At 42.0% G+C, this 27,665-nt stretch overlaps 3 protein-coding genes across 4 annotated transcripts in view; 2 read left to right on the forward strand and 1 right to left on the reverse strand.

Moving 5' to 3' along the window:
* LOC125233122 (WD repeat domain phosphoinositide-interacting protein 2) overlaps nt 1–2,557 on the forward strand; it is a 49,381-nt gene extending 46,824 nt beyond the window's left edge. For both annotated transcript variants that reach the window (XM_048138985.1, XM_048138986.1), the window contains one exon: nt 832–2,557. In XM_048138985.1, the coding sequence (XP_047994942.1) occupies nt 832–953 (122 nt within the window). In that variant the 3' untranslated portion in view covers nt 954–2,557. The remainder of the gene's footprint in view (nt 1–831) is intronic.
* A 3,784-nt stretch (nt 2,558–6,341) lies between these two features.
* On the reverse strand, nt 6,342–27,417 carry LOC125233362 (nuclear protein localization protein 4 homolog). Its single transcript, XM_048139352.1, has 12 exons — nt 27,350–27,417; nt 26,774–27,037; nt 24,516–24,682; nt 23,471–23,643; nt 21,902–22,117; nt 20,997–21,189; nt 19,348–19,481; nt 18,491–18,651; nt 9,247–9,462; nt 8,446–8,622; nt 7,871–7,983; nt 6,342–6,470 (listed from the first exon to the last, which is right to left on the reverse strand). Exons 1-12 carry the CDS (start codon nt 27,368–27,370, stop codon nt 6,449–6,451), a joined length of 1,857 nt encoding a protein of 618 aa, XP_047995309.1. The 5' UTR covers nt 27,371–27,417; the 3' UTR covers nt 6,342–6,448.
* On the forward strand, nt 12,137–16,054 carry LOC125233363. The gene is made up of 2 exons (XM_048139353.1): nt 12,137–13,461; nt 13,836–16,054. Exons 1-2 carry the CDS (start codon nt 13,444–13,446, stop codon nt 15,168–15,170), a joined length of 1,353 nt encoding a protein of 450 aa, XP_047995310.1. The 5' UTR covers nt 12,137–13,443; the 3' UTR covers nt 15,171–16,054.
* Nucleotides 27,418–27,665: the final 248 nt, after the last annotated feature.

Genomic DNA, 27,665 nt, shown 5'->3' on the forward strand with positions numbered 1-27,665 from the left:
AAACTGTCTTGATAATTGAGATATTTTCGAGTTTTTAAAGGTGGACCAAGTGGCAGACTTTCTGCTCTGCTTGCGCTTAAAATGTTTCAATGTGTACTGTAAGCCCGAACTGTTAATACCAAGTTTAAGTCTAAAATACTTTTATAAGTATGCACCCTTTTATATGCACGGTCCTTATAACCACGGTTACACCGAAATTGTCACTAAATGCCTGAGAGTTATCAAAGTTACAATCGTTTGTATAAAACGCTAATTTATTCAATAATAAGTGGAAATCACCGCGAACGAGAAGTTTTTATTCTGACTTTTTTATTTTTTTGGTTGGGTTTAATTGGAGTAGAACGATTGTAATTATGGTTATGGCATTACTTCTCGTTTTCCCGGACTTGCGACTCGGACAAGCCAGGTCCAGAAGTAGATAGAACTACTACTAACAGTCTCACACTGAGCGTTTTGAGCGCCGGCTTCTAGTCAGCGCTATGCAAAATGATGTCGCTGCCCAGATAAATATAGTTGACTAAACGACGACGCTCAGAAGACGCTGGGGACAGTATAATCTCCTTATAGACCCGCACTAGCGCAGCGTCTTTTGAGCATCTGCGTCTCGTCAGCGTAAGTGTAAGGCCTGAGTGGACGCTCGGTGCGAAGCGTTCGAGCGTGTATGAGCTTCAATTGTTTGCACGCCGCACGCCCAAAATGAGTGCGCAGTCAGGCCTTATACAAAATGGCGTCGCTACGCTGTGCTCACGCATCGTGGAGTTGACTAGACGTCGACGCTCCGACGCTAGTGTTACCAGTCTCCGGTTACCCCTAACGCTCGATGGCACGCAGACTCTGAACGCGACTCCGAGCTGGGCGCGGCGCTGGAGGGCTCACCGCCGCGCGGGGCGTTCGACCTGCGCGACCCCAAGCACTTCCCGCCCATGCGCGTGCAAGCGCCGACCGTCGACTAAACTACGTCATCAGACTTAACACCGCGTTTCGCCGAGTCTCATCTGCTACGGCAACTTATAAAGGGGCTCATCGGACGATAAATGGTTGTTCGACTGCTTTAATCGAAACTCAAAGGTCGGGTTTACATAGCCTGCCAAAGAAGAGTGGAAAATATAGGGGCGTCATCGGCGCTTTGCACGTGGCAACTATTTTAACACTTCTGTATGAGAAAAGTGTTGCTATGATAAAAAAAAAGTTCCAATTTCTACTCTTCTTTAGCAAGCTGTAAGTGCTAACACACGGCAGCATCGCACCAAGGTCATCCACATACTAAAGACGGTCAAGCGAATCTTGTCACTAAAAAGGCGCGAAACTTAAATTTTCCATAGAATTCCTACATTTTCAATAATTTTTATGTGTTATGGCTCGTCGATGATGATTCGGCCAACGTCAAGGTTTAGAAGCGTTTTATGAAGCAATGGGCCGGTGAACCCTTCTTTTAGTGACAAGTTTTGCTTGACTGGGTACATCTTTTAAGGGAGGGCGAGAAATTGTTATTTCTTTCTCGCTCTCACTAATGTGAAAAGTTAGGTCGCGGTGCGGGGCGGTCGTGTGAGTTACTTTAGCCAAGTTAGTCTGTAATTTGATGATGATGGTCAAGGGTTCCATAATGACAGCTCTCAAAATTAGACAAAATGTGACGTTATCTGGGTAAAGGGACCTTATTGTCGATGGCGCTTACGGCCTTATGAACGATGTTCGTATACAAATAGGACGCCCGGGGACGTAAGCGCCATTGACAATAAAGACTTGACATCAGAGCGGTGAAACGCGAGCAATTGGATTGTGAAGCTGTCCGATCGACGTTAAGTCTATTTGATAACCATTTGGAACATTTAGACGCCAACACAACGTCGATCCGACCGTAAGTGCGTATTAACATTATCCGATCCGATATAGGACCGATAACCCATGTTACATTAAAGGCGCTATCCTTGTTTTTTGCCTTTGACATCCTGCTTACATCCAATATCGGATCGGATAATGTGAAACGGTCTAAGTTTAGCGTTAGGCTGATTTATAAAATTTGAATTTGTTTAGCGACAGGAGGAAACTGTATTGTTATATTAATATTTATAGAATCACTTCAACATAGTCGTGATACTATCAGAGCTGTTTTATATCTCTTAAATGTTCTTTGATTTAAATGAAACTTGAAATTGTTATTACAAAGTAGTTACTTCGATTGATTGACTTCTTGGCAACGGAAAATTAAAGTCAATTATACTCTAATGACTTTTTTGGTGCCTCCCTGCCTTCAATAATGAATACTAATTCATGTCAACACCAGAAAAGTAAGTGTTCTAAGACTAAAATAGCTCTGTTAGTAACACATTACTTACGTATACGTACAAAATAGTTAATTTCGTGATGGTTCATGATAGCCAACTTCTAGAAAGTTTTGTTATTATTCATAATGTCAGTTTTATGAACATTGTAACATTACCCTCGCACCAAGGAAGCTGACTGCGTAGCCGCAGGATGACAGCATTCTCTTGCACTTAAGTACCACAGGTTTTATAGTGACGTGAAAATATAGTCTCGCTAAAACAAATGAGGTCCTTCATAAAAAAGAATAATTCTGTGGTCCTAGTGAAAAAGGGTATAACTCAAATTGACTCGGTGAAAAAGGTCACAAGTCCGAGGTGAACTTGGTGACTTGTGCCCTTTTCCACCGAGTCAATTTGAGTTATACCCTTTTTCACTAGGCCCACAGAATTATGAACGACGATTATCAACAACGTTTACTATACTCATAACATGACATAACTCACGCCTGCATTATCCGAAGGCGTCGGCAGAGGACATGAAAAGTTATGTTTCAGTGCCACTCTTAGGGTCCCCCCACATCTAGCGTCTCGCGAGCGTAGCGTCCGGCCAACTGTATGGCAAAGCCTGACGCCGCGTCGACGCGGCGTCTTTTTTCATACAGTCGGCCCGACGCTACGCTCGCGAGACGCTAGATGTAGGGGGGACCCTTAGAAATGAAGGGGTTGAATGAAAACAAAATCATGACATATCGTTACTTCTCATCTAATGTATGTGCAAGAGGCAAATGCTATCAGCCTGCAGAGCTAATGCTGACGACCTAGGCATTTTACTCCAGCTAAGTTTCTTTCAAAATGTCTTATGTCGCAGCATTGAGGGCCTACGCGAACACTGAAGCTAATGTAACTATGAGCAACTTTCTCTTTTACTCTCATTAACGAATGAACTAAGGTGTTCCTAGACCCTTCGCATCTAGGTATACGATCGGCAACTATTATTAATGCGGTGCCTATACACTCAAGTGATCAATACTGAACTTTACTGTAAAGAAAAGTTCAGTTTTGCTCACTTATGTGTTTCATCGGGCTTTTAAGCCATACGATGCGCGATTTTGTGCGCCGCGAAAAAAAAAAGTCAAAATGTGAAAATGAAAAAAATAGTATTAGTTAAGACAAATGTTTTAAAAACGTGAAAAAAAGAGATGCTTTAAGACATTGTATGTATTTAGCTAATTAGTTTTTATCAAATTGCGAGTAGCGACAGTTGTATTCACATATCATTGTTTGAAAATGCTTATGGTTGGACAAATAATTATAATATTTTATTCGTTTCTTATCAAATTATGCCGACTGCAACATAGTAGACCGATTTTCATGAAACATGGCTAAGAACTCTCCCGACTAACTCAGCTTTCAGACAAAAAAAAGCTAAATCTAAATCGGTTCATCCGTTCGAGAGCTACGATGCCACAGACAGACACACACACACACAGACAGACACGTCAAACTTATAACACCCCGTCGTTTTTGCGTCGGGGGTTAAAAAAAACAACTTAATGACAGCTACGACTTGTTTTACTCTTCATAGGACACCCGCAGGCATTTTCTTTCCATGATAGATATTAGTGTTAGATGACGATTTGACGTTATTTTTGGCCATAGTTATTACAAATGTGACATTATGTACCTGTCTGATTTATTTAAGCTGAGGCCTGTCTTTCATCTAAAATTGTTCATATAATTGTGATTTTTTTATCTGTAAATGTCGCTCAAAATTTGAGTGTTGTTAAGATGGAAGATTTGGCCTCATTTATTAGCAAAAGTCGCTTGTAAATTAAGTCGAGTGTACAGACAAGGATATATCGATCTTGACTGTACCTCAGGAGCTTAGAAGTCTTCTTTGATATTCAAATTGTATGAAATTCAAAATCGCACTCGTGTTCATTGTATATAGAGTATATATGTTTCGAATAATTGTATGTAAATGATAAGTTTAGTATAACGAGCGCGCAGCTCACGCGAGGGGCGACTTTGTTCTCCAAATATACTCATGGACAATGAAAATGGACCATTTTACATGTAATCTTTTATATAAAATGATCTATTCTCATTGATTGTAGAATAAACCTAGATGTTATCTATTTAGTATTTAGTCTTGACATAAAAGGCAATTTTTCAAGACAGAGAATTTATTCTAAGGTACTTTTGAAAATATGCCTCTTTAGATAAACTTCCACACTTTTGGGGAACAATATGCCCCCGCCGCCGCCGAACATGACAAACCGAAACGTTGGAGCCTTGTGATCTGGAAATTAGCTGTAAGCCGGTGGCGGCACTCGCGCCCACCCGTGCACTTCAGAGATGGGATTTGAAATTAATCGATTTGGCACAAAAATGTATGTTTTTTATGAATTACAAGAAGATTATGGGAAATGTCCCTAGCACTTGCTAAATTTTAACCTATCGATCGTCATTTGTTATAGAAGAATTCACAGAACTATTATCTCGATATACTCGTAGGTTCTTCCTAGATTTCCATCGGAGTATCTTCACGCATTGAATATTGAGGCTCTCTTCACTTCAGTAGATAAAGTAATTTTGGATCCCATCGTGTGAGTGGACGGGGTTAAGCACTGCCACGGCAGCTCCCGTGAGATCGCACCTTGATTTCGTTTCACGTCATATTACGCTTTACCAAGTTGACTGTCCAGTGTCCTTATAGTGCATGGGACACAAGTCTCAGTCATAACAAAGTCCTAAGGTTTACAATTCAGACCGGAAAAAAGGAAAATGCCTACATAAAGGCTACATCCTATACGCAAACACTTTCATACTTACACATGACGTGAAATCCTGTGCGACATGCGTGCGGTCAGCGGGCGCGGAGCGCAGCGTAGCGAATCGGACGATTCTATCAACATTTTAGGAACGGTTTTAGTTCAGGAAGCATATAACTCAGTACATGTACGCAAAGCGTTCAAGGCGATTATATATAACTTTGCACTTATTATATCGTACTTCAAGTTTGTTTGTAATGTTTTATGACCTATGTTAATGATTTTACTTGGTCTATTGATTCATAAAAGCTGCTATGAATATGATTTTTGCCGTATACCGTTTCTCGAATGAACTATTCTATTTTTTTTAGGTATTTAACGAAATATAAAGAAAAGACTACGTGATTAAAATTTAACCAATGAGAAAAACCATAGATACAAAATGGCATTGACTAACCGGAGTCACCTGATTTTTTTTAGTTCTGTTAAATGCCCAAAAAAATGAGATTCTAGCACGCTAGCTTTTCCTTTGAAGTGTAAAGACACTTAATACATGGTACATATAAAGATATGTACCATTTTTGGCCTTATTCGGTATTGAATATCGATTGGTTGTGTACAGCATCAAATAGATGTAGCCGAGGTGACAATCGTTGCCGCTACGTGGCGAATGAAACGCAGTCTTCTCTGTCGCGACACTACAGAAGAGCGATAGTGAGAGCTAGCCACGATACGCTTATGAAGCGTAAACGATTGTGACGTTGGCTAGGTACCTTGTACTGTACGGTCTTATTTGCCATTGGAAAATCGACTGTGTTGATCGCTAGTGTGCTAGTTGTAAGTTGGTCGTCCGTCCGCTGCGTTGTGCGACGCTTAGTTACTAAATTGTACATATTGAATAAAATATTTTTACAAAATCTATTTTTTTGTTTTATTATAAAACTTAATTGCGAACCTTTTTCCAGGCCATACCAGAACAACAAGATTTTCCAAATATTATCTAATTTAATCCTTAAATCGGAATTTTATAGTTGCAATTATCTTGGTGTGTGTGTGTATAAATCGCCCTATGCCTGGAAAAAGGTTGAAATCGCAGTAAGTTACAAATCGATTAATGAATGCTGGCATGAATGGAATTAACAAACTGATTATAGATACAGTCGTAACCGTCGAGAGCCACCATTTTATTGGTGAATCTTTTTTTTTTTTCAATCATTCGTAACTACCTACATTTTTGTACTCATAGCAAGATATATCTATCTGGGTTCAATTCCTGGCCGGGGTGGTAAATAAAAGAAGGCAGTATAATGCATTATTATTCAGCTCTCTCGTATATAAAAGTCGTGTGTGGGCCGGCCCGGCCCGCCGCTGTCGGCCGCTACTGTAACCCAGCTCGCTCCGAGTTTGTATTTACATGGCGTTACTCGTGCCCCTGTCAACAAAACACGTTTTAAAGATACACGTTTACATCGATAGATGGCAGCACCATCTCTCTAGCTATATCGAAATCCTGCAAAAGGATTCATATAGGAAGTGCAAGCACAAATTGCTCGCCCTTAGAGTTGGTCAAAGGCGCCTAGCCTTCAGAAATAACATGCACTAAGAAATTTCGACGGGTACCTCGGCGGTCGGGGTGGTGTAGCGATTTATCGCGTCAGCCGCGTTAGCTGGAGACCCGGGTTCGATTCCCGGCTTCGCCACCAGTGGGCTTGATCGCTTTTTCTTTAGTGTATGGTATCTATTTCAGTTTATAATTGGACGTAGTTACGCAATAACGTTCCAATCCATCAGAAATTGTCATTGAAATGAAAGAATTTTGTTTTTCATACAAGGTCTAAAACTTAATGACAATTTCATGGGGATTGGCAAATAAGGGGTTAAAAGAAAACAAAATTGGCATTGCAGTGACAGGTTGCCAGCCTCTCGCCTACACCACAATTTAACCCATATCCCATAGTCGCCTTCTACGACACCCATGAGAAGAAAGGGGGTGGAGGGGGGGGCATAGTGGTTATATACGCAAAACAGAGTCATTGAACATAGGGAACGTAGTTTTACACGTAGCACTGGGTAGTGGCACTTATCCAGGGGCACTACCGTGGCCACGCCAACACGCCATTATTTGCTTGTAGTGCTCTCGTTAGACGCGCGTATACTTGTAGCAGCAGCAGCACTTGCAGTTTGTTGTGGATACTTGTACCAGTCTTAGTGCAAGGCCTGAGTGGACGCTTAGTAGGCTACTTGACCCTTTTTTAAAGTCTATTTTATATTATTTATTACTGTCCAATTAACCGAAAAAAAATACTACCATATTTTATTACGACTTGAAAACCACAAAAAAACATTTATAAAGTTTACTTTAACTTAATAGATTGTCTGCGCATGACGTAAATCGAAATTTTCTGACATTTAAGTTATGAGGCATAAAGTTCATCATGTCAGTGATTGACTCGGCATTAAGTTAGGTTCTATGACGTCACTACACGTCTGACAGCGTTTTCGGTGGCCAAAGTTAAAATAAATATTACACACATTTTTAATCGAAAATACGTAGCCACCATACACTTTTAATACCCAAAATCTATAAAAATTGGTTTCTTATGTCAAATACTACAGGAAACAATCATTTCTTGTACCAAATTCGATAAGAGTCTAGTAGCCTGTTGGAGGGGCGGGCCCGCTTTTGTGCACGCTATGCAGCGGTGTCAGAACACTTGTGTGAGCTTCAATCGTTTGACATGCACGCCGCCGCCCCGCCCCGCTCAACGCCCGACACGAGCGCGCACGCAGGCCGCACACTCGCATGCGCCCCGTGTACTGAGGGATACGTACCGTGGCATGGCGCACATCTCGCACGCGTCGCGCCGCATCGAGTTGTGGAAGGTGCAGATCCCGCACGTCCACACGCCGCTATCGTCGCCCACGGACGCAGCCAGCTGGTCGTCCTGCAATGAAAATGAAACGTAAGTGAAAGGTGGGTACATCTCAACGAACGTCAGCTAAAAACATATTGTGTTTGCCTAACTTTTGTAAGACCATCTGAAAATTACAGAGCCTAGATAGGTACGACGACGAGCGAAGCGAGGAGAAGTGTGCTACGTGATTTGAGACTAAAATAATAACACTAAAATCGTGATATCTCTCTAAGATACCTTTTTTATACGATAGGTTGCAAACGATGGTAAGCCATCACTGCCGCCCGTGGATACTCGAACTCGAAATATCAGAAAGGGTGGAGATTATGAATGAATTCATTGATAAATTCGCCATGCACTTTTGCCGCACGTTGCCGGCCTTTCAGACGGGTGCGTATTTTCTTGAATGTAATGTAACAAATCCAAGATAGGTACGACGACGAGCGAAGCGAGGAGAGGTGTGCTAGGTGATCTGCGGAGAGTAGTGTGTACCTGAGTCCCGCACAAGTGCTCGAGCGTGGCCCAGGCGGGCGTGTCGGCGCGCCAGCGCTCGGCGGCCAGCGCGTCGCGCGCGCGCACCGCCGCCAGCAGCCCGTCCAGCGACTCCAGCGGGATCGGCAGCGTCTCGTTACTGGCTATGTACACCAGAGTGTGGAGGTCCGACATTGCCTGTGTACAAATATACATTCATTAAGAATAGACGATGGAAGGAATGGTATGGAGCTTGTACCCTTAGCACATGATTGCCACGAGAGTATGTCGCCGCGAGATAGATCACACGTCTTCTTCTAATCTTATTAATGACGGTTAGTCTATCTCGCAGCGTATACTCTCGCACCAATCATGTGCTAACCCTTGGAGAATAAGATCGTTAGACAACCTCCTTGCGTTATTCCGGCATTTCCCACGGCTCATGGGAGCCTGGGGTCCGCTGTGACAACTAATCCAAAGATTTGGCGTAGGCACTTGTTTTACGAAAGCGACTGCCACCTGACCTACCAACCCAAAGGGTAACTAGGCCTTATTGGAATTAGTCCGCGGGGATAAGAGGGGAGATGCGTTGGTCCTGACACCACAAGACATCTAGTAGCTACGCTACTGAGAGACACACACTTACCTCTAAGAAACTCTCAGAATCTTCTAAATGCTTATGCAGCGCTTCCCTCGTCTGTAGATACTGCGGGAGCGGAGGGGAGGAAGGCGGCCCGCGGGGATAAGAGGGGAATGCGTTGGTCCTGACACCACAAGACACATCTAGTAGCTACGCTACTGAGAGACACGAGACACACTTACCTCTAAGAAACTCTCAGAATCCTCTAAATGCTTATGCAGCGCTTCCCTCGTCTGTAGATACTGCGGGAGCGGGCGGTGCGCGGGGGGGAAGGCGGCCCGCGGGGACAGGAGGGGGGAGGCGTTGGTGCTGACGCCGCAGGGCACGTCCACTAGCAGGTACGCGACGGGGACCCGCCGTAGGGAGACGGAGACTTCGTTGCCGTAGGCGTCTTTTTCCTGTAACAGAAATTACATATACTCGTAATCACGCCTGTATCCATAAAGGGGTATGAACTACAAAGTTTCAGTGCTACTCTTGGCAAGGGGTTGAAAGAAATCCAGATTGTGACATTGCACTGACAATAAGGGGTTAAAAGAAAACAAAATTGGCATTGCAGTGACAGGTTGCCAGCCTCTCGCCTACGCCACAATTTAACCCATATCCCACAGTCGACTTCTACGACACCCACGGGTAGAAAGGCGGCGGTGAAATTCTTAACCCGTCACCACAGGGGAAACAGAAATTAACTTTTTGTAAAGTGAAGACGGCAATGTTCTGCCGCTAGAGTGCAGCACTTGACAGAAAAAAAAACAAACTTGACAGAAAAGGCGGAAAATTAGAAAAATGCGAAACGCGTGCCTTCCTAATAGTTGACGTTGGCGCCATAACCATAGAAAACTTGAACTTCGCGCCATTTTTAGTAACAGTACCTGGGCATCACGTCTTTAGATGAAAAAAAAAACGTATAAATACAAAAAAACAAAAACTTTATTTCTGGCCGGGATTCGAAACCCTGACACCTGCGATATGTCTACATTGTCTACGAATATTAGACCGACCCTCTTCCGACGGAGCTACGCGACGTCGATGCACGGGCGACGAAATTAGCGACCATATTTGGCGTTTACTAACGCGAAAGAAAAACGCATGAAAACTCGAAAATTCGCGTTTACCGGGACCTAAGGCTAAGCTAGATCGATTTTTCACCCCTGAAAACCCCGACATAACAAATTTCAGCGAAATCATTAGAGCGATTTCCGAGATCGTCGGTCGGTATATGTATATATAAATAAATATACAAGAATTGCTCGTTTAAAGGTATACGATTTGGTTGACCGTCTATTACAGCTTAATTAAATAGAAAATTAATAATAAGTAAGAATTGGTAGAAAATAATGACTTTTATTTGACACTCGAGCGACATAAAAAAACTATTTTAAAATAAAAGTATTTGCTATGTTTCTAAGTAAACAGGAAAATATGAACTCAACAATATTTTATAAATTCGTGCCAGATTTGTTTTTCCTTTTTTTAATTTATTGAGAAACATCAGTCTTATAAAACATGTATGTAAATATGCTAAAAGCTAGAATCATATAATTCATATAATTATGTAAAATATACTTTTTTATAAACTTAATACTATGAATAGTCACATGACAACTGCAAAAAATCTAATACAAAAATAAAATAACACCGAGAATAGCTGACCATAACTTTAAAATCTAATCCAGTAAAGAAGAAACACTTTTCTTAAATATTCCTAACGAACTGCCAAAAATATACATACATTTTTGTGTTCATACAGTTTTCATTGTACGACCTGCATGCGCGTTTGTGTTTAAAATCCCCATTCCTGAAGTTCGCAGGTCAGTCATAACTTAATAAAGTGGACCTGGGGGGAATAATTTGATATCGCGTTGAACCTCGACATTTATGAGGCCCTGACCTAGATATCTACTTCGTCCTAAAATCAGGCTCGGAAAACGTATAGCCTTCCCTTTGAGACTTATAGTGCACTTTAGATACCTACACATACACAATCGTTTAGGTCCTGAATTACAGAAATAACCTAACCACAAAATTGAAATTGACTAGTACGACTATAAGAGGAAGTTCCCCTTCCCACGTGTATAGTACAGTCAAGTGTAAAAATATGGGTGTACACATCTTACTCAAAAATATGTCCTATAGCATCAGTGTAATAAGAGCGTAGTACCATAATTATGAGACGATTATTTCGATACGTATTTTTGCACTTGACTGTACGACGTTTTTCATTACATATGGTCATTCGAAGTTTCAACATGGGCACATAAAGTACCACTTCTCGCTCTAGCCCGATGAAATAGTAGGCTACATCATGTATACTCAAGTAAAACCTTTTTAAAAGTCGTAAAGCTAAAATGTACAACCTTAAAATTACTTGTTACATTTTAACTGAAGTTCGATAATTCAAGTAATGTTTCAGCATTACGAATATGATATATTATAATCAAAGATATATATAACTCCGTATAGACAGATAAAGTCTAAGAAAAAAACGTACCTCAGTACCATACAGAAAAAGGTACGGTGGCCTAGATGGCATTACACCTTTCGAGTACGCTCAGCAAGATGGCGCTAATACTAATATTTGACATTTTAACACATATCAAGCTAAGAATATGGGCCAAACTGTCAAAACTGAGGTTCAAAAGTTGGCAGTGCCAAGAGATGGCAGTCTATGCACTGTGATTACACATTTTACTTCGACAGTAACTCTCTATAATACTCGATCCTCTTTGATTATAATAAACCAAAGATAAATCATATCGTCAACATTCGCATCCCAACCTTGAAAGAGCTCCAATACGCGTGCGCCCAGCCAGGCCTTCGATAAAGCCTAGGTACCAATTACCGCGAAATGCCTAGGCGACCTACATGCACACAATCAATACTGATAACGGACATCAACATTTCTATATACTATATCTCATATTAACAGACATAAGGCAGAAAATCTCGATTTTATATAAGTGTATATGGTCCTTGCAGCAGTGAATATTGTCTCCAAAATAGTGTAAGAATTTCATATTGACATATGACGTTTAGTTTTTGAGTAAATATTACAACCCCGCGCATTCAACAAATGAGACGTTGTCTGGGTAAAGGGACCTTATTGTCGATGGTGCTTACGTTCCGCGGCGTCGTATTTGTTACGAACATCGCTCATAACGCCGTACCCTTTACCCGGATAACGTCACAAATTGCCTTGAAAGTATGTCCATGACGAAAAAAGTTTTAACTCTCTTCGAATCCTATAGCGACATAAGTCTTTCCTGACCTGAACTTAACGTTATTCAACTCTAAAACGTCGTATCTCTCTAGTATTTTCATAGGTACTTAATCCCTTTTAATGTGGGTAGGTGTAAAGTTTCGCGCATCTGCCGACATCGTTGCACAGAATGGCGCGATCATGAAGCAGCTGGCTTAGCCGAAAGACTATCGTTGACGCCAGACGCCGATCGAAACGCAGTCTGACTCTGTCGCGCCGATAAGGAAGAGCGATAGAGATAGGTAGCTACGATAACGATATTATCGTAAGCAGTGTGCATTTGGCTACGTGCTCAGGGGCTGATAGTTACGGCCTTCTGCGGTGGGCGGGCGGTTACGGTGCGAAGTTGTCGCGCTTGTGTGTGTGGCTTTGTCGTGTGGTAATTTGAATTTTTATTGCACTAAGGGCCACTTGCACCAACGAAAATTTTGTATGGAATTTGACAGATGACAGCCCACTAACCCTGAGTTAAGTGATTGGTGAAAGTGGGCCTAAAATCGGCCTAAAATTAAAACGAGAATAGCTTTTGAAAATTGGTCACATGACAGATTTCAAAACTAGGTAAAAAGTTTTTTGGGCTAAACTCTATGCGAGAAACAACACCACCACTTATAGATTTACTTAGTCAGTGAGAATTCTGTAGGTACGTTGCGCAAATACCTATCGACTGTTTGTACTTTGAATTCTATGGCACAATATATATCTTTCTACTAACATTTGTGTCAGTTTTCTTCTACGTCACACGATTTTCAGCATCATGTTTTGTGAAACCGCATAGTCCTCCATCGCAAACAACAACATCTGATGGAAAGCAGTCATCGCCGCCCATGGACTTAAGCAACATCAGGGGAGCCACATATGCGTTGCCGACCTTTGGGAACCCTGAATACCTGCTCCTTGAAGAACCCCTGGTCATAGCGCAAGGGGAACAATTGGGAACAATTTTGTGTAAATCGTAAATCGACTCCCTTACAAAGTCACAGCGGCGGCGCCATCTGTTGATCGAGCGTCCAACGCTGTGTACATAACAGTGATGTGGCAGGCCTCCGACAGCCAAGTTCAGTTCCGGTAATTAGTTGGGGGTGTGAATGTTAGTGGACTAGCGGAAAAGCCGAAAAGCATGGCGTGTGAAGTAAAGGTACATATCATTTCTGATATTTTCAAAGTGCCAATAAATATATTTTAATTTAGTAAAATAACTATTCGTAAGAGTGATAAAAATCTGCCAATTTAAATATAAAGAAAATCCTTGTGCGAAAAAGATTGGAGACAATATTTTCTTCAACGCAAGTTTAACAAACATTATGTCATGTTGAGTAAAAATAAAACCAAAAAGATTAAGAAATGTGTAGATAACATAAATAATTGATGGACTGAAAGACATACATAATAAACAACCAGACCATATAATTACGAGTATTTTCGCAATTTGTCAGCACGTTTTAATTTCTGATGAGCTTTCAAAGTTTAGTAAGTTGACGACGAATTAATGTTTTTGCGCGTTGTTAATAGATGGCGCCGTCCCCGCCGCCCGGCTCCATCGAGGAGCTGGCGCGCTGCTCCAACTGCCGCTGCCCCTTCGACGAGGCCGAGCACGAGCCCAAGCTGCTGCAGTGCCAGCACTACTTCTGTCTCACTTGCACCCGCCACGTCCTCGGCGCGGGGAGGGAGATATACTGCATGCACTGCTGGAAGCGGACCGTCGCCCCGGGCGGCTTGGCCGAGCATCTGCCCACACACGCCCCAGTCCTAGCTCTGTCTCTCAGACTTCAGAACCAAGAGGCGGACACGCTCTCGGTCGAGGAGCTGGATGTATGCGCCCCGCACGTGATGCCGGCGCTCTGGTGCGCGACGTGCAACGTGCTCGCATGCCGCGCGTGCACCGAGCACGCCTCTCATATGCTCCGTCCGGCGGCCGAGATCCGGGCGATGCTACTCCGTGACGCTCGGACGTTACATTCCGAACTGACGCAGCTCGCGGAACGCCAGCGGAACTCTCTGCTTAGAGCTTTGGATGCCGCTACTGCGTTGAAGTTGAGACTAGAAGGGGAATTAGCATCGCCGGTAGTCGAACCCGAGCCATCAGGAAACGTAGCGCTACCGATCGTAGCCGCCGAACGTGATCGCTTGAAAGCACTGTACGATCGAACGCTGATAAGCTGCCGACTGGATGATTTGGCGAGGTGTTCATTAACACCAGTGAATTTCGATCTGTTGCGGAATGCATTGGCGGCGGCTGAAGTCCCGGGGCCGCCGGAGGCAGTCGACCCGGTGCTTTTCTTAGCCAACTACTGCATGTCGCAACTGTTCGCTCGTTCTTTGACCGCTGCAGCTCCGCCGTCTCCTTCAACGAGACCTCATTTCTTCTTCACGCTCGACATAGACGGAGCTCCTGCAGGGAGGGTGGTCATCGCTCTACGCGAGGACGCGGCGCCGCGCATGTCGCGCAACTTCGCAGCTTTAACCACAGGGGAGCTCGGAGTGGGTTACCGCGGCTGCTCCGTTTTCCAATGCTGGGAAGGCGAGAGTGTTATAACCGGGGACTTTGAGCTGAACAACGGTCGCGGAGGACGCAGCGTTTACGCTGAAGGGTACTTCATGCCGGACGACTCACGGCTGCCGGCCGTGCGCGGGTCTGTAGGCATGCGGCGCTCGCAGAAGCGACACGACATGCTCGGGCTAGTCGGATCCCAGTTTAGGATTATACTGCGTGAGATGCGCGGTTTCACTGCGATTTTCGGGAACGTCGTCGAAGGCTTGGAGATCGTCGACCGGATCAGTAGCAGCGGGGACCCGGCGGGTAAGACTCACAACACCATCGTCATCTCGAACTGCGGCCGCCTCTAAACCTCTATCCGCGGACCAACCTCTACGGTCGCCGCTATTTTTATAGACGTTTTGAAGTATTTTTCAGCTTGTTGTGGTTCCGTTGCCACTTATATGAAGATATATTTTGTTATCGATGTAATGGAGGCTCAACGTCACATAAATCTAGGACGATAAGTTTAAAAATGTCGTTTATGGATCCACATACGAGATAGCTAATGTCAAGTCAATGTACGAAATGATTATTTTTAGCTATATTTAGTATAAGTATAAATGTCAATGTACCGACCCGCATTAGGGTAAGAAACAGAGTTATTTACACGCGGGTATATTTACCAAGGGTCAAAGACTGTGATGTAGGCTTTACGGAGAGGATTGACTTGATCGTTATATTTTATCGTATATCGGAGTTTATCAGGGTACTTCCCATTGAAATATAAAGTCGTTTAGAGTAGTGTTTAAATTTGTGTTTCGAACTAAATGTTAATGGGAGGTAGCCTTTATGTCGTGCAGTGTCGTTTGCTTCGACGGTGTAGACATATTTTTGCCACTCTTTAACCATATAGGATATTTTAGATGCCTTTTTGGTAACGTCTCACAAGTTCTAGTAAGTATATTTTTTTATATTTTACTTTCTTCTCTATTAATGAATATTTGTAATTGTAATAAGTATATTTAACGTAGTCGTTGATCGACAGTCGTTGTCGTGTCGTTGTTGCTGCACTTGTGATGTGGATTTGTGATCTGTCAATAAATCTTCAAGCAGCCGAACTTGTTTCATTGATACCCCTACTTTAATTATTAACACATTCACTACCATACAAATAACCACATTACAATTTTGAACAAACACCGACCGCGACAAAGTGGATAGATTTTTATGAAACATGGCTAAGAACACTCCCAACTAACTCAGCTTTCAAACAAAAAAAAACTAAATTGAAATCGGTTCATCCGTTCGGGAGCTACGATGCCACAGACAGACAGACAGACACGTCAAACTTATAACACCCCGTCGTTTTTGCGTCGGGGCATAGAGGAATTAGTAAGGGAAGAGTTGTAACACCATAAATCAGTAAATGCGAGATATTTGTATAACATAGGTAAGTGACATCTAGCGACAATCACGCGTCAACTAGCATAAATTATCATTACTGCTACTTGTCAATAGATGTCGCGACAAACGAAGAGTCTAATGCTCACCAATTTAGTCACCAATAATATTAATCAGTATTCTGTTTTTAATTCCTTCTGCTTGAAATATAACAGCAGCTCTCGAAAAGTTTGTACAAAAATTAAGGAAAAAGTTAAATTTGTTTTTATTAATTCCTATTTTGTTACCAAGATTTTGTTGATGAATTGAGATTTTATGAAGTTTTATTTCGTCATTAAGGTTCCCTAGTATCTATATTTTCTTAAGTAATTATAACAATTAACCTGTATATATCTTACGAAAGTCGACTTATATTACTAAATGTTGGTAACAAAATAGGATCAATTAAAATTTGCTGACGTGGCTATGTACAAAGTTGCCGGGAACTGCTCATAAGTTGTAAATTGTCTAATACAGTGGAAACTGTATAAGTGGAATCGCAAGGGACCGGCTGTTTAGTTTCGCTTATCCAGGTTTTCCATTTATCCAGTTTTCCACTTAACCAGGTTCAAATAAAACGTTTTCTCAGTTACAGAGGCTCTCGCTAATAGAGGTTGTCGATGCTAGTAATGTCGCTTATAGAGGTCACGTATATGGACAAATAAATATGTATGTATCTTTTATTTAATATGCATGTAGATATAAATTAACAAAGAATAGGTATATAATCCTGACTTCAAAAAGTAATACTGTAAATAATCCACAATACTGTTATACAAAACTATAAACAAAATCGCTCCTAATATTTATTTATGCAAGAGAAACCAGTATGGTTAAATAACTCAATATACCGGTTGTACTTTAATGAATAAATCCGATTTTTTTTAATTTATCCCGAAAACACTCGATTGGTGCTTATGAATTGCTTATCTAACAGCACGGCACCGCACCGCAATTAAAACCAAACTGAACTCTGAAATATAGTTAAAACATAAACCATAATGCTTACGAAACCAACTACCCTCCTTGTGGCGGTTTATTAAAAATATAAATTTTATAACGCCAAGCTTTTCCACTCATAGAGGTTTCGGAGGCGACTGCTTCCAGTTGCAGAGGTAAAAATAAGAAATTTACGAAAAAATGGATTTCGCTTATAGAGGTCCCAAAATTCCACTTATAGAGGTAATTCGTTGCTAAGGGACTGGGACCGAGAACTTGGGTCCACTTAAAGAGGTTTTCCACTTACCCAGGTTCCACTTATCCAGTTTTCACTGTATTACATTTTTGGCAGACGAGACACTGCTGCCACCTAGTATCGAGTAGTGGTACTGATAATTCACGCTATTTGACGCGTGATTGTCGCTAAATGTCACTTGACTATGCCTGCATGCCTGTGATTTTAAATATGGCTCAGGCTCAGGCCCTTGAGTGTTCATAATTTTTGTGTTGTTCCAATTAAATATCACGGCATTTTTAATGTTTTTGTTGACTTCAACTTAAAAAAATTGACGCCCGAAAGCTGCAAGCTGCGATTAAAGACGGACAACTAAGTGGATTTTACTTTTCATTTGACACGCTAAGTAGATACGTTTGCTTGATCTATGTATACAACCTGTTTTTATTGAATTCCGTTAACTTTAACCCTTTAACCGCCAGAGTCTGATATACATCACATATCCAGCTCATTCCGCCATAGTCTGATAAATAAGACAAAGATCTGATTTGGTTTTTACAGCCCATTTATAACTCCCATAACTGTGCCAACCTTACTCTCCGTGGTACAATACCTGTCGGTAGCGACACGAGCACGCTCGATCAAAAATTTCTGGCGGTTAAAAGGTTAAGGGAAAATTCTTTACATCAAATACAATTAATTTCTCTAAGAAACTAGCGTCTTAACTCTTACGGTTATCGAGTTATTAAAAAAATAAAGATAATTACTGAACACGTGTGTGACAGCCTTTACCAATTCCTAATGTTATTTGTTTTGACATGTGCCGTCAATCACTTGACACTAACTTGAATGTTATTTATAAGGGTTTCTCACACTAATAAATTAATTTATTATGTATGACAATGATGAAAAAAAATTTTTATTGCGAATTTAACGAAAAGTGACTCCTGATAATGAACCTACGTACGTGTCGAATTTAACGAAAAACAAAAAAAAACACGGTGTATATGACATCTGTGGTTTTTGCATTTGGAGCTGATTAGCTGACGTAATAGCCTGTGGAGCTGACTGTACCTTATAATAGACGTCGGGCACGGGCCGTTCGGGCGTGGGGTCCCGCACGTAGCCCAGGTCAGGGGCGTCCCGTGTGGGCAGCAGGAGCCCGGCCCGCTCCAGCGCTTGCGCCTGCGCTGACACTTGGTAACCTTCTAGGTGGATCTGATTCGTGCTGTCGCCTGATAACAAAAGAAATGTATCATTTAGTAGTAGTAGTAGTAATACACTTTATTGTACAATAACCTAACCACAACATTAACATTTTGAAAAAAACCCCCGACAGCGACATAGTAGACCGATTTTCATGAAACATGGCTAAGAACACTCCCGACTAACTCAGCTTTCAGACAAAAAAACTAAATCTAAATCGGTTCATCCGTTCGGGAGCTACGATGCCACAGACAGAGACACACACAGACAAACAGACTGACACGTCAAACTTATAACACTCCGTCGTTTTTACGTCGGGGGTTAAAAAAAAAACAAACGGAGCAATAGTCCAAAAGCACGCAGGTTAGAGACCAACATTTCGACGACAACAACGTATAGGGTACAATCTGCAATTTTTTTTTTGAAAATTTCACCTTACCCACCAACGTACAAGGTGCTATCTGCTACAAGAAAAAATCGCAGATTGCACTTTGTTGTCGTCGATTTGTGATATTGCCGGTCTTTGGCATTCTCTGGTGTGTGGATGTAGTGTTAGTGCAACACCTCACACACACTACTTCACCTCACCCTATACATAAACAGCCAGTAACGTAGGACACTATAAATCAAGCGAGTTGCACTTTAGTCCCCCACATCGGCCACATCACATGGCGACCCTGCCAGGTTCCCTGGGTCAAGAGAGATAAGTTGTACAATGTACTGACCTGTGACCGCGACGGTCACGAATTTGGACCCGTAGTAGCCGCTATCCGCGTGCCGGCACGCGTTCGGGTGTTCGTTCTGGAAGTGCGCCGCCATTATACACTCTTGAGCGGAGAGGAAATGCGTGTCGACGCCCCTGGGGACAAAAGGCATTGTTATTTTAACTATAAAACTCCCGTGAGACTCATACATATTTAAAAATATTTTAAGCGGGTTACTCACGTATTAAGTCGATATAGCGGGGTCGCTACTCTTGAGAAAGATCCTCGAAAATTGGATCGAAAAATGTCGAACGCTATATCGACTTAATACGTGAGTAACCCGCTTAAAATATTTTTAAATAAATGGAGATGGATTGGACACACTCTTCGGAGAGGGGGAAGAAATAATGCGAGCATTGCTTTCGACTGGAAACCGCAGAATGCAAGCCGTGGCCCCGGGCGCCCTGTTCACTCATGGAAGCGGTCCGTCGAAAATGAGCTACGAGCGGCTGGTCTGAGCTGGAGCGAGGCCACGAGGGTCGCTGAAGATAGAAAGGCGTGGCGCGAGCTTGTGAAGGCCCTTTGCACCTCTAGGGTTCCTTAGGACTACAACAACATATTTTTAAAAGGCATTGTTAGTTAGTAATCGCAACTTTTTGCTATGTGGTAAGCAATGAGGATCGAGTATGATAGAGAATTACTGTCGAAGTAAAATGTATAATCACAGTGCATAGACTGCCATCTCTTGACACAGGCTTAAAACTTTTGAACCTCAGTTTTGACAATTTGGCCCATATTCTTAGCTTGATATGTTTTAAAATGTCAAATATTAATATTAGCGCCATCTAGCTGAGCGTACCCCAAAGGTGTAATGCCATCTAGGCCACCGTACCTTTTTCTGTATGGTACTGAGGTACGTTTTTTTCTTAGACTTTATCTGTCTATACGGAGTTCTATATGTCTTTGGTGGTATGGAATCATAAATGGAAATACCATCACTTGAATGGAAAAGTCACAATTAGTTTATTTAATGGACCGGTTTTTAAAATTAAAACACAGAATATATAACACAAGTACAGACAGAAGGCTCACTGTCAACGACCTGTCAAAGGACCGCATGCGACATTGAGTTATATTGCGTAGCGAGGTCGTCAAGCTTTATGGGTCGCGACGTCACGGCCGCCGGAATGTATGAAAGAAACGCAGAATGAGACGCTCCTGATTAAATGACCATCGCGATCAGGTTCGGACGGCAATACCAAAATTTAGAACCCATTGGCATCTATCTCATATCGGAATGCTACCCTACCCAGTGAAGTCACACCTAGTATTGGAACAGTTGCTTTCAATGAGTTGCTCTCCTTTAGAGACTTCTCTGGTAGCTGTATATAAAGCACATACCTCGTGCACCGCAGACTTCTCTACGATCTGACCCAGCGAAGGCCGAGCTTGGAACAAATATAGTTGACGAGCCCTCCTTTATACTTCTGCTCTTGTAGATGTATGTAAAGCACAAAATACCTCGTACCTCGTGCACTGCACCTTTCCGGGCTTGTCTGGCAAAGGCAGGAGAAACAGCCAGCCAACCCAGCCCTGGCTTGAAACAAATGTGGTCGACAACTTCTGCTCTATTCAGGTCAGGGACTATTGTGAGGTCCTACAGTTCATACCTCGTGCACTGCACCTGTCCGGGCTTGTCCGGCAAAGGCAGGAGGTCAGTGAACAGCCAGCCGACCCGGCGGAGGCCTAGCTTGGAGCAGATGTGGTCGACGAGCTCGCCTTTGGGGTCGGGCGCTATGGTGACGTGGTCGCGGGATGACGTTTGCGGGGGCTCGTATATGGCTTCCACTCGCGCGCGGATACCTGTGAGACAAACACCATAAATGGCAGGTTACAAATCAATCGAAAGAATAAGGGTATCCCCAAACCAAAGAGGATCGAGTATTATAGAGTTACTGTCAAAGTAAAATGTGTCATCACAGTGCATGGACTGCCATCTCTCGACATAAGCTTAAAACTTTTGAACCTCGGTTTTGACAATTTGGCCCATATTGTTAGCTTGATATGTGTTAAAATGTCAAATATTAATATTAGCGCCATTTAGCCGAGCGTTCCCCAAAGGTGTAACGCAATCTAGGACACCATACCTTTTTCTCTATGGCTTTGAGGTACGTTTTTTTCTTAGACCTTATCTGTCTACGGAGTTATATATGTCTTTGCCCAAACCTATGGACGAGGCATTGGCTCTAACCGACCAAAAAGAGCTCATTAGTTTGACGAAGTGTCTTTAAACTCACGCATGCCTACGGATGCTCATACTAACGAGCGATCTTTGGTGAAAGTCGATTCTGCATATCATTCATTGCCAACTTAAGGCCTCGAGCACATTTGAAGCATTTGGAACGGATGCTTATATTGTTCAATCATATAGCCAACTCGCTGATGGCCCGAAGCCCAGGAACTGTTCCACTACAGCCGTTGACTCCACCAGAATTTTACCAAGGAAACAGAATAGTTGCCGGTTGAGGGCTCCGGCCCATTTCATTTTAAAGGTTGTATAACATGTTAAACTTACCTAGTGGCACCAACGGATGATGCTCATACTGTCCAATCAAATATCCAACTCGCTGGTGGCCCGAGGCGCGCCAGTAGCCCAGGAACCGTTCCACCACAGCCGCGGACTCCACCAGCACGTTGTCGACGAAGCGGAAGGGCTGGCGGTTGAGCGTGAGCGCGCCGGGCGCGCACTTGGAGCAGATGCCGCGCGGCCAGGGGGGGTGCTCCGTGCAGCCTGGGAACACGAGTTACAACTATGTCTCAGTATTAGGCTTGTATAGGACATGCACTAATAGTACAAAAGACACGATTCCCTGCACTGTACTAGACCGAACTATTCCCAAATGATTCTGCTCTCTAGTACATTTAGTACACTTACACACGCGCAACAGAATGGGAGCGAAAGGAGCGAAGAGCCGAGTGACAATAACAGCAAAGCGATCCGTGTGATCCGACCGCAACCGACCGAGAGCGCGCGAAAACGGCCGATCAGCTCTCGGCTAGTACGAGCGAGCGTTACTGTACGCCATATGCACAATTTATCTCTCGCTCTCTCGGTGTACTACTGTCCTAAATGTCCTAAAAGAACGAACTAGTACACTTCGGAGATCGTACTAGTTGGGAGCGATCTTTTCAGTGAACGAGCAGGCACAACTCTACTCAGTATGTCTCCGGACCGAGTTTTTGTAGGTACACTTTGCACTGTCTTTTCATGTTTAGTGTTTGATCATTGTTTGATTAAAAGGAGATTATCCAATAAACAAAACGCACCGCATAATACTTATCCCTCATACTAATTTCTATAGGGTTCCGTAGCGAGCTATGACGCAATATTTAAAACTAGTGGCTCTGGGAGCTGTAGACCTTCGCGACATGCTTAGAAAATGAAAAATACTCGTGCCGTAGACGAATGGCATTTCTGCGACGCGAAACGAAAACGAAACGCCGCGAAAGGTAGTCTGGCTCTGTCGCGCCTATGCGCAAGAGCGATAGAGATAGATATCTACGAGCGTTTCGTTTCGTGACCGTTTGTACCATTTGGCTACGTTCTTAAAATCAAGTCACGATAGTGTTAACCGCCATATTGCGCCCGCTATTGGCGCTTAATCCCTTTCTGGTAATGCCGCATTTTACTTTACCAAACACTGGATCAATAAAAAAATTTTGGTTCATCATAGAATCTAGTTAAAAAATTAAAACGTAGACCCCTCCGCTATCACTGTGGTGAGAGGTCAATTTTATGTGTTCTTCATCAAGTTTGCCCACCATTGGCCTAGAAGGCCATACCGTTTTGTCATTTGGCGGTCTGGTTCAGTCGGTAGTGACCCTGACTGCTAAACCGCGGTCCTGGGTTCGAATCCCGGTAAGGGCATTTATTTGTGTGATGCACAGATATTTTTTCCCGAGTCATGGATGTTTTCTATGTATATAAGTATGTATTTATCTATTTAAGTATGTATATCGTCGCTTAGCACCCATAGTACAAGCTTTGCTTAGTTTGGAGCTATGTTCATCTGTGTAATTGTGTCCCCAATATTTATTAATTATTATTTCTGAGGTTCACTAACAGAAGAAAATATGAACTAACCTGGTTTAATAGTAAGGTTCGGCTCGGCCAGCGAGATGAACTTGCCCGAAGTGATCTTGCGCAGATACGAGTGGAAGGACATGTGCTTAATGTTGTGCTCGCGCAGGTAGCCCTCGTCCCAGGGCTCCAGCGGGGAGCAGTGGACGCAGCACCCTGCTGAGTTGTGCCGGCATCTGTGGGAGTTTACATGTCAGTCAGTTTTTGCATACTCTAAGAACAAATTAAACTACTTTCATAGAAAATATTTTAATTTGTGTTTTTTAGTAGGCATAGTAGGCATTTTTAGTAGAATATACTTTATTTAACATCAAATTGGACAAATACAATATAGATAGGTACATACAACACACACTAGATGCTAAATGGGATCCCACTCAGCATGTTGCCATGACAAGCCAATGCACTGGTTTTCAGTAGCGAAACTTTTTTCTTTGTATATGACATTTATTTTCAGTTTTTGCATAATCGTGTACTTTTCTCTATAAATGAGAGGGTTTTCTATCAAGTAGTAATTTTTGTATGCATTATGTTAATTTTCTTCTTTATGTTATAATTTGTATTTGTTAGTTTTCATGACTGAATGGTCTAACTGGAAGATCAGTATTGGAAGTTGCCAATATGCTGAGATTAGACCATTTTGTAGCTTCTCCTGCTTTTGTGTTTTTTTGGTTGTATTTTTGTGTGTTCGGATGAACTATTTCTATTCTATTCATTGGAAAAATGCTTGATTGGAAACCGGACTAATTCCAATAACATCTAGTTACCCTTCGGGTTGGAAGGTCAGATGGCAGTCGCTTTCGTAAAACTAGTGCCTACGCCAAATCTCGGGATTAGTTGTCAAAGCGGACCCCAGGCTCCCATGAGCGGTGGAAAATGCCGGGATAACACAAGGAGGATGATGATGGAAAAATGCTTGACACAATGCTAGAGTTCTGGTCAAACATTTTAATTTAAACGGGACATAGTTCTTGTTGGGAGACAGACAGGTTTAGAACTAGTCTAGTATTTTGTTAAAACAATCAGTGATTAAGAATAAATAACTTACAGTTTAGGATCTCTCTGGCGTTGAATATGGCCCGGCATCTGATATAGCTGCAGATCTAGTTCCTCCTCGGCAGGCTTGTTTGTTTTACTACTCTTAGTCGGCAAGGGAGTTGTGTCCATGGATGTGGACGGCCCGGCTTCCATGTGTGATGGTCCTGAAGTGGTGGCCTGCAAATATATACATTTTGTTTGTTGTGAAAGATATGTTTATGGTACAGTCAACCAATTACAATCACTGTAGAACCCTGTTGTATTGATACCGTGCTTTATTTACAGTAATACCCCGCTTTACGCGACCCCGTTTAGCGCGGATTTGCTATAAAGCGACTTTTAAATTTTGATGGATCGGAAGCAAAACACTACTCAGACAGCATTAGATTGTTTTTTTAATTAAAATAGCACTATATTATTGTTTTTTTTTAATGTAAAATGTTAAAGTTTCTTTAAACAAGCTATTTGATTGTAATTTTTCAAGTAAAATATAAACTTTTTTCGGTTTTATTTTAAATTTAGTACCTTATTTAAGTTACCCCGATATACGCGAAATTCGCTTTACGCGATTTTCCCTGGAACGCATCACTCGCGTTAAGCGGGGTATTACTGTATTTGATATCAGGGATGTAACGGATGTGGTTTTAACGGAACCGGAAGCGGAAGCGGAAGTTTTGAATTTAGTTTAACGGAAGCAGAAGCGGAACCGGAACCAGAAGCGGAAGTTATAGATGTTGAAAACGAAATGAAAAAATACCACATAGGTATAACCTAAACCAAAACTAATTAAATTACCTAGAACTTTTAGGTGTTTACTGTTCAGCCTGGCGCCTGTAATCAGCAGTTTGTAATCAGCCTTTAGGCCCACTTAGGTTTTAAAAACGAAAAGAAAAGTTACCTGATATTTTATCTTAAGTATATCATTCATTACAATCCAAAAATTTAAATCACCTTGAACTTTAAGATGTTTAGTTGTTTAGGTAATCACTAAAAATCACATAAGAATCCTTTTAAACCTTTATTATGCCGTAAAAGGTTTTAGAAACGAAAAGAAAACTTACTCGTAGGTAGTATAATACAATCCAAAACTAACCAGTAAAAATTATATGTGTAATTGTTGATTGTAAAAGAAGTAAACTGTATTTAATAAACAAATTAACAGCTTTATCTCCCGGCAGTTTGCTTCTAAGGGGATCGTAGATCAGATAAGCCCTGCACCACTGAATAGTTGTTCACTCGCTACTAACTAGGTGTACAGGACAAATATTGGCGCGCAATGGAATTCAGAAGCGATTGATGTTTAGTATCGCAGCACGTGGCAAGCGGAGAGATGAGCGAATGACAGGTATAGATAGACCTGTTGGTCTTTGATGTACGCCGCTCATGTCCCACCGACGCGCTAGGTTCCGACATCCGCTATAACTTCCGTTTGAAAAATAACAGAACCGGAACAGAAGCGGATGTGTAAAACAAAACGGAAGTTCCGCAGAAACGGAAGCAGAAGCAGAGCTCCGTTACATCCCTGTTTGATATAGAAGTCAGTTTGACGTTTACTGTAAAAGGGTTACACAGTGGCCTAGGATTCAGTTTGGTTGACTGTACACACATATTCAACTTCATTCCTATGTTATAAAGTTAATTAATTTTCCAAGAATGTAATTTTCTGCTACAGCGAAACCAAGATTTGATGATTGTTGAGCACCACCAACATAATAAGTTGATAATTTTATGCCCACTGTGAAATTGATATAAATAAACTATCACCACTAATGAAAGTAACTATTTTCCTTGGTACCTTCTTACCAATGTTTTAGTATGTTTAATTTTTATGTTCAGAGTATAGGGTACACAACCAGACAGGCAAGTATGGTAGCGTGATTAATGATAAAACATCTATTTGTAAGTGTGATAGGGACTTGGGGACCATACTTGCCTGGCAGGTAGGCCTTTTAAACAGCTGATAACAGAAATTTTTTTAAGAACCTAAGTAGTAAAATAAACATAGTTTTGAACCACTTTGTTATTGTTTGAACCTAAAGTTAATATTGAAAGAATACCTAAAGTTAATATTGATATTGATGTCAAATACTAATAAATTAGTAAAAATACTAATTTATTAGTATTTGACATTTTATTTGAACAGACAGTAACTGACAAGAGGCTGCACAGGATCAGGACAGGTTGCGATCTCTGATTTCGAAGGCCACGATTCACTTTGGACCACTACTAAATAGTTAGTTTTTTAGTTTAGGGAGCTGTTATTGTTACCTGCGCAGTGTCCGACGGCTCAAAGATAATAGCACCATTAACAGGGCTGAGGTACAGCATATCGCCGTGGCGCAGGCCCGCGTCACTCAGCCTCTGAGACTTGCTCGACACCAGCTCGTCCTGCTTGGCGCGGTCGCGGTGCAGCGCGAACGCGAACGAGCGCAGGTGCAGCGCGTCGTGCACGCGCTCATACAGCGCCGCCGTCACCTCCGAGCCCGACATCTCCACCCGCGTCGTGCCTTCCGCCGACTGCACGCGCAGCGTCTGCAACCGATAACAAACACGACTATCGAAACTGCATTGTCATTCTTAGCTTCATAACAAGTTTATATAGCCAAAACGGACCGGGACGATCAGAAATGAAGAATTAATAGCTAAATTTGAAACGAAAGCGGAGAACAATAGCGTAATCGTTGGAAAATTCAAAAACAGTTGACGGGAAAGTTCTGTCGGATTTAGTGTAAACGGAGCAGTTGACAAGGTTTTTGACAAAGGATGATCTTTTATACAAGTCCATTTTGTTTGCCACGTATGGTTGGAATTATCAGAAATAAACTAATAAGAAAGAAATATTACCAATTTATTTGAACCTGACATTTTGTTCTACACATACACACTCAGCAATCACAATCACATACTTCTGTCATTAGGTTTTTTTTTCCGCTACGTTCATAATGTTTCCCACTCGAAGTTCATTGTTTTTCATGTTACCTCATTATTCTTATTTTAATACAAGTAATATTTTTTTTTGAGTAAAACTAATACAATTTTATAAGGCATTTAAATATCTTTCGATTTTTATAGTAATTTCATTATAATGTGCTTAAATTTATCAAAATGAATATTTCTGACAATCAAGTTTTCGAACGCTTATAAAGCGATTGTTCACTAT

Source organism: Leguminivora glycinivorella, chromosome 14 (genome assembly GCF_023078275.1).
Source record: "Leguminivora glycinivorella isolate SPB_JAAS2020 chromosome 14, LegGlyc_1.1, whole genome shotgun sequence".
Lineage (NCBI taxonomy): Eukaryota > Metazoa > Arthropoda > Insecta > Lepidoptera > Tortricidae > Leguminivora > Leguminivora glycinivorella.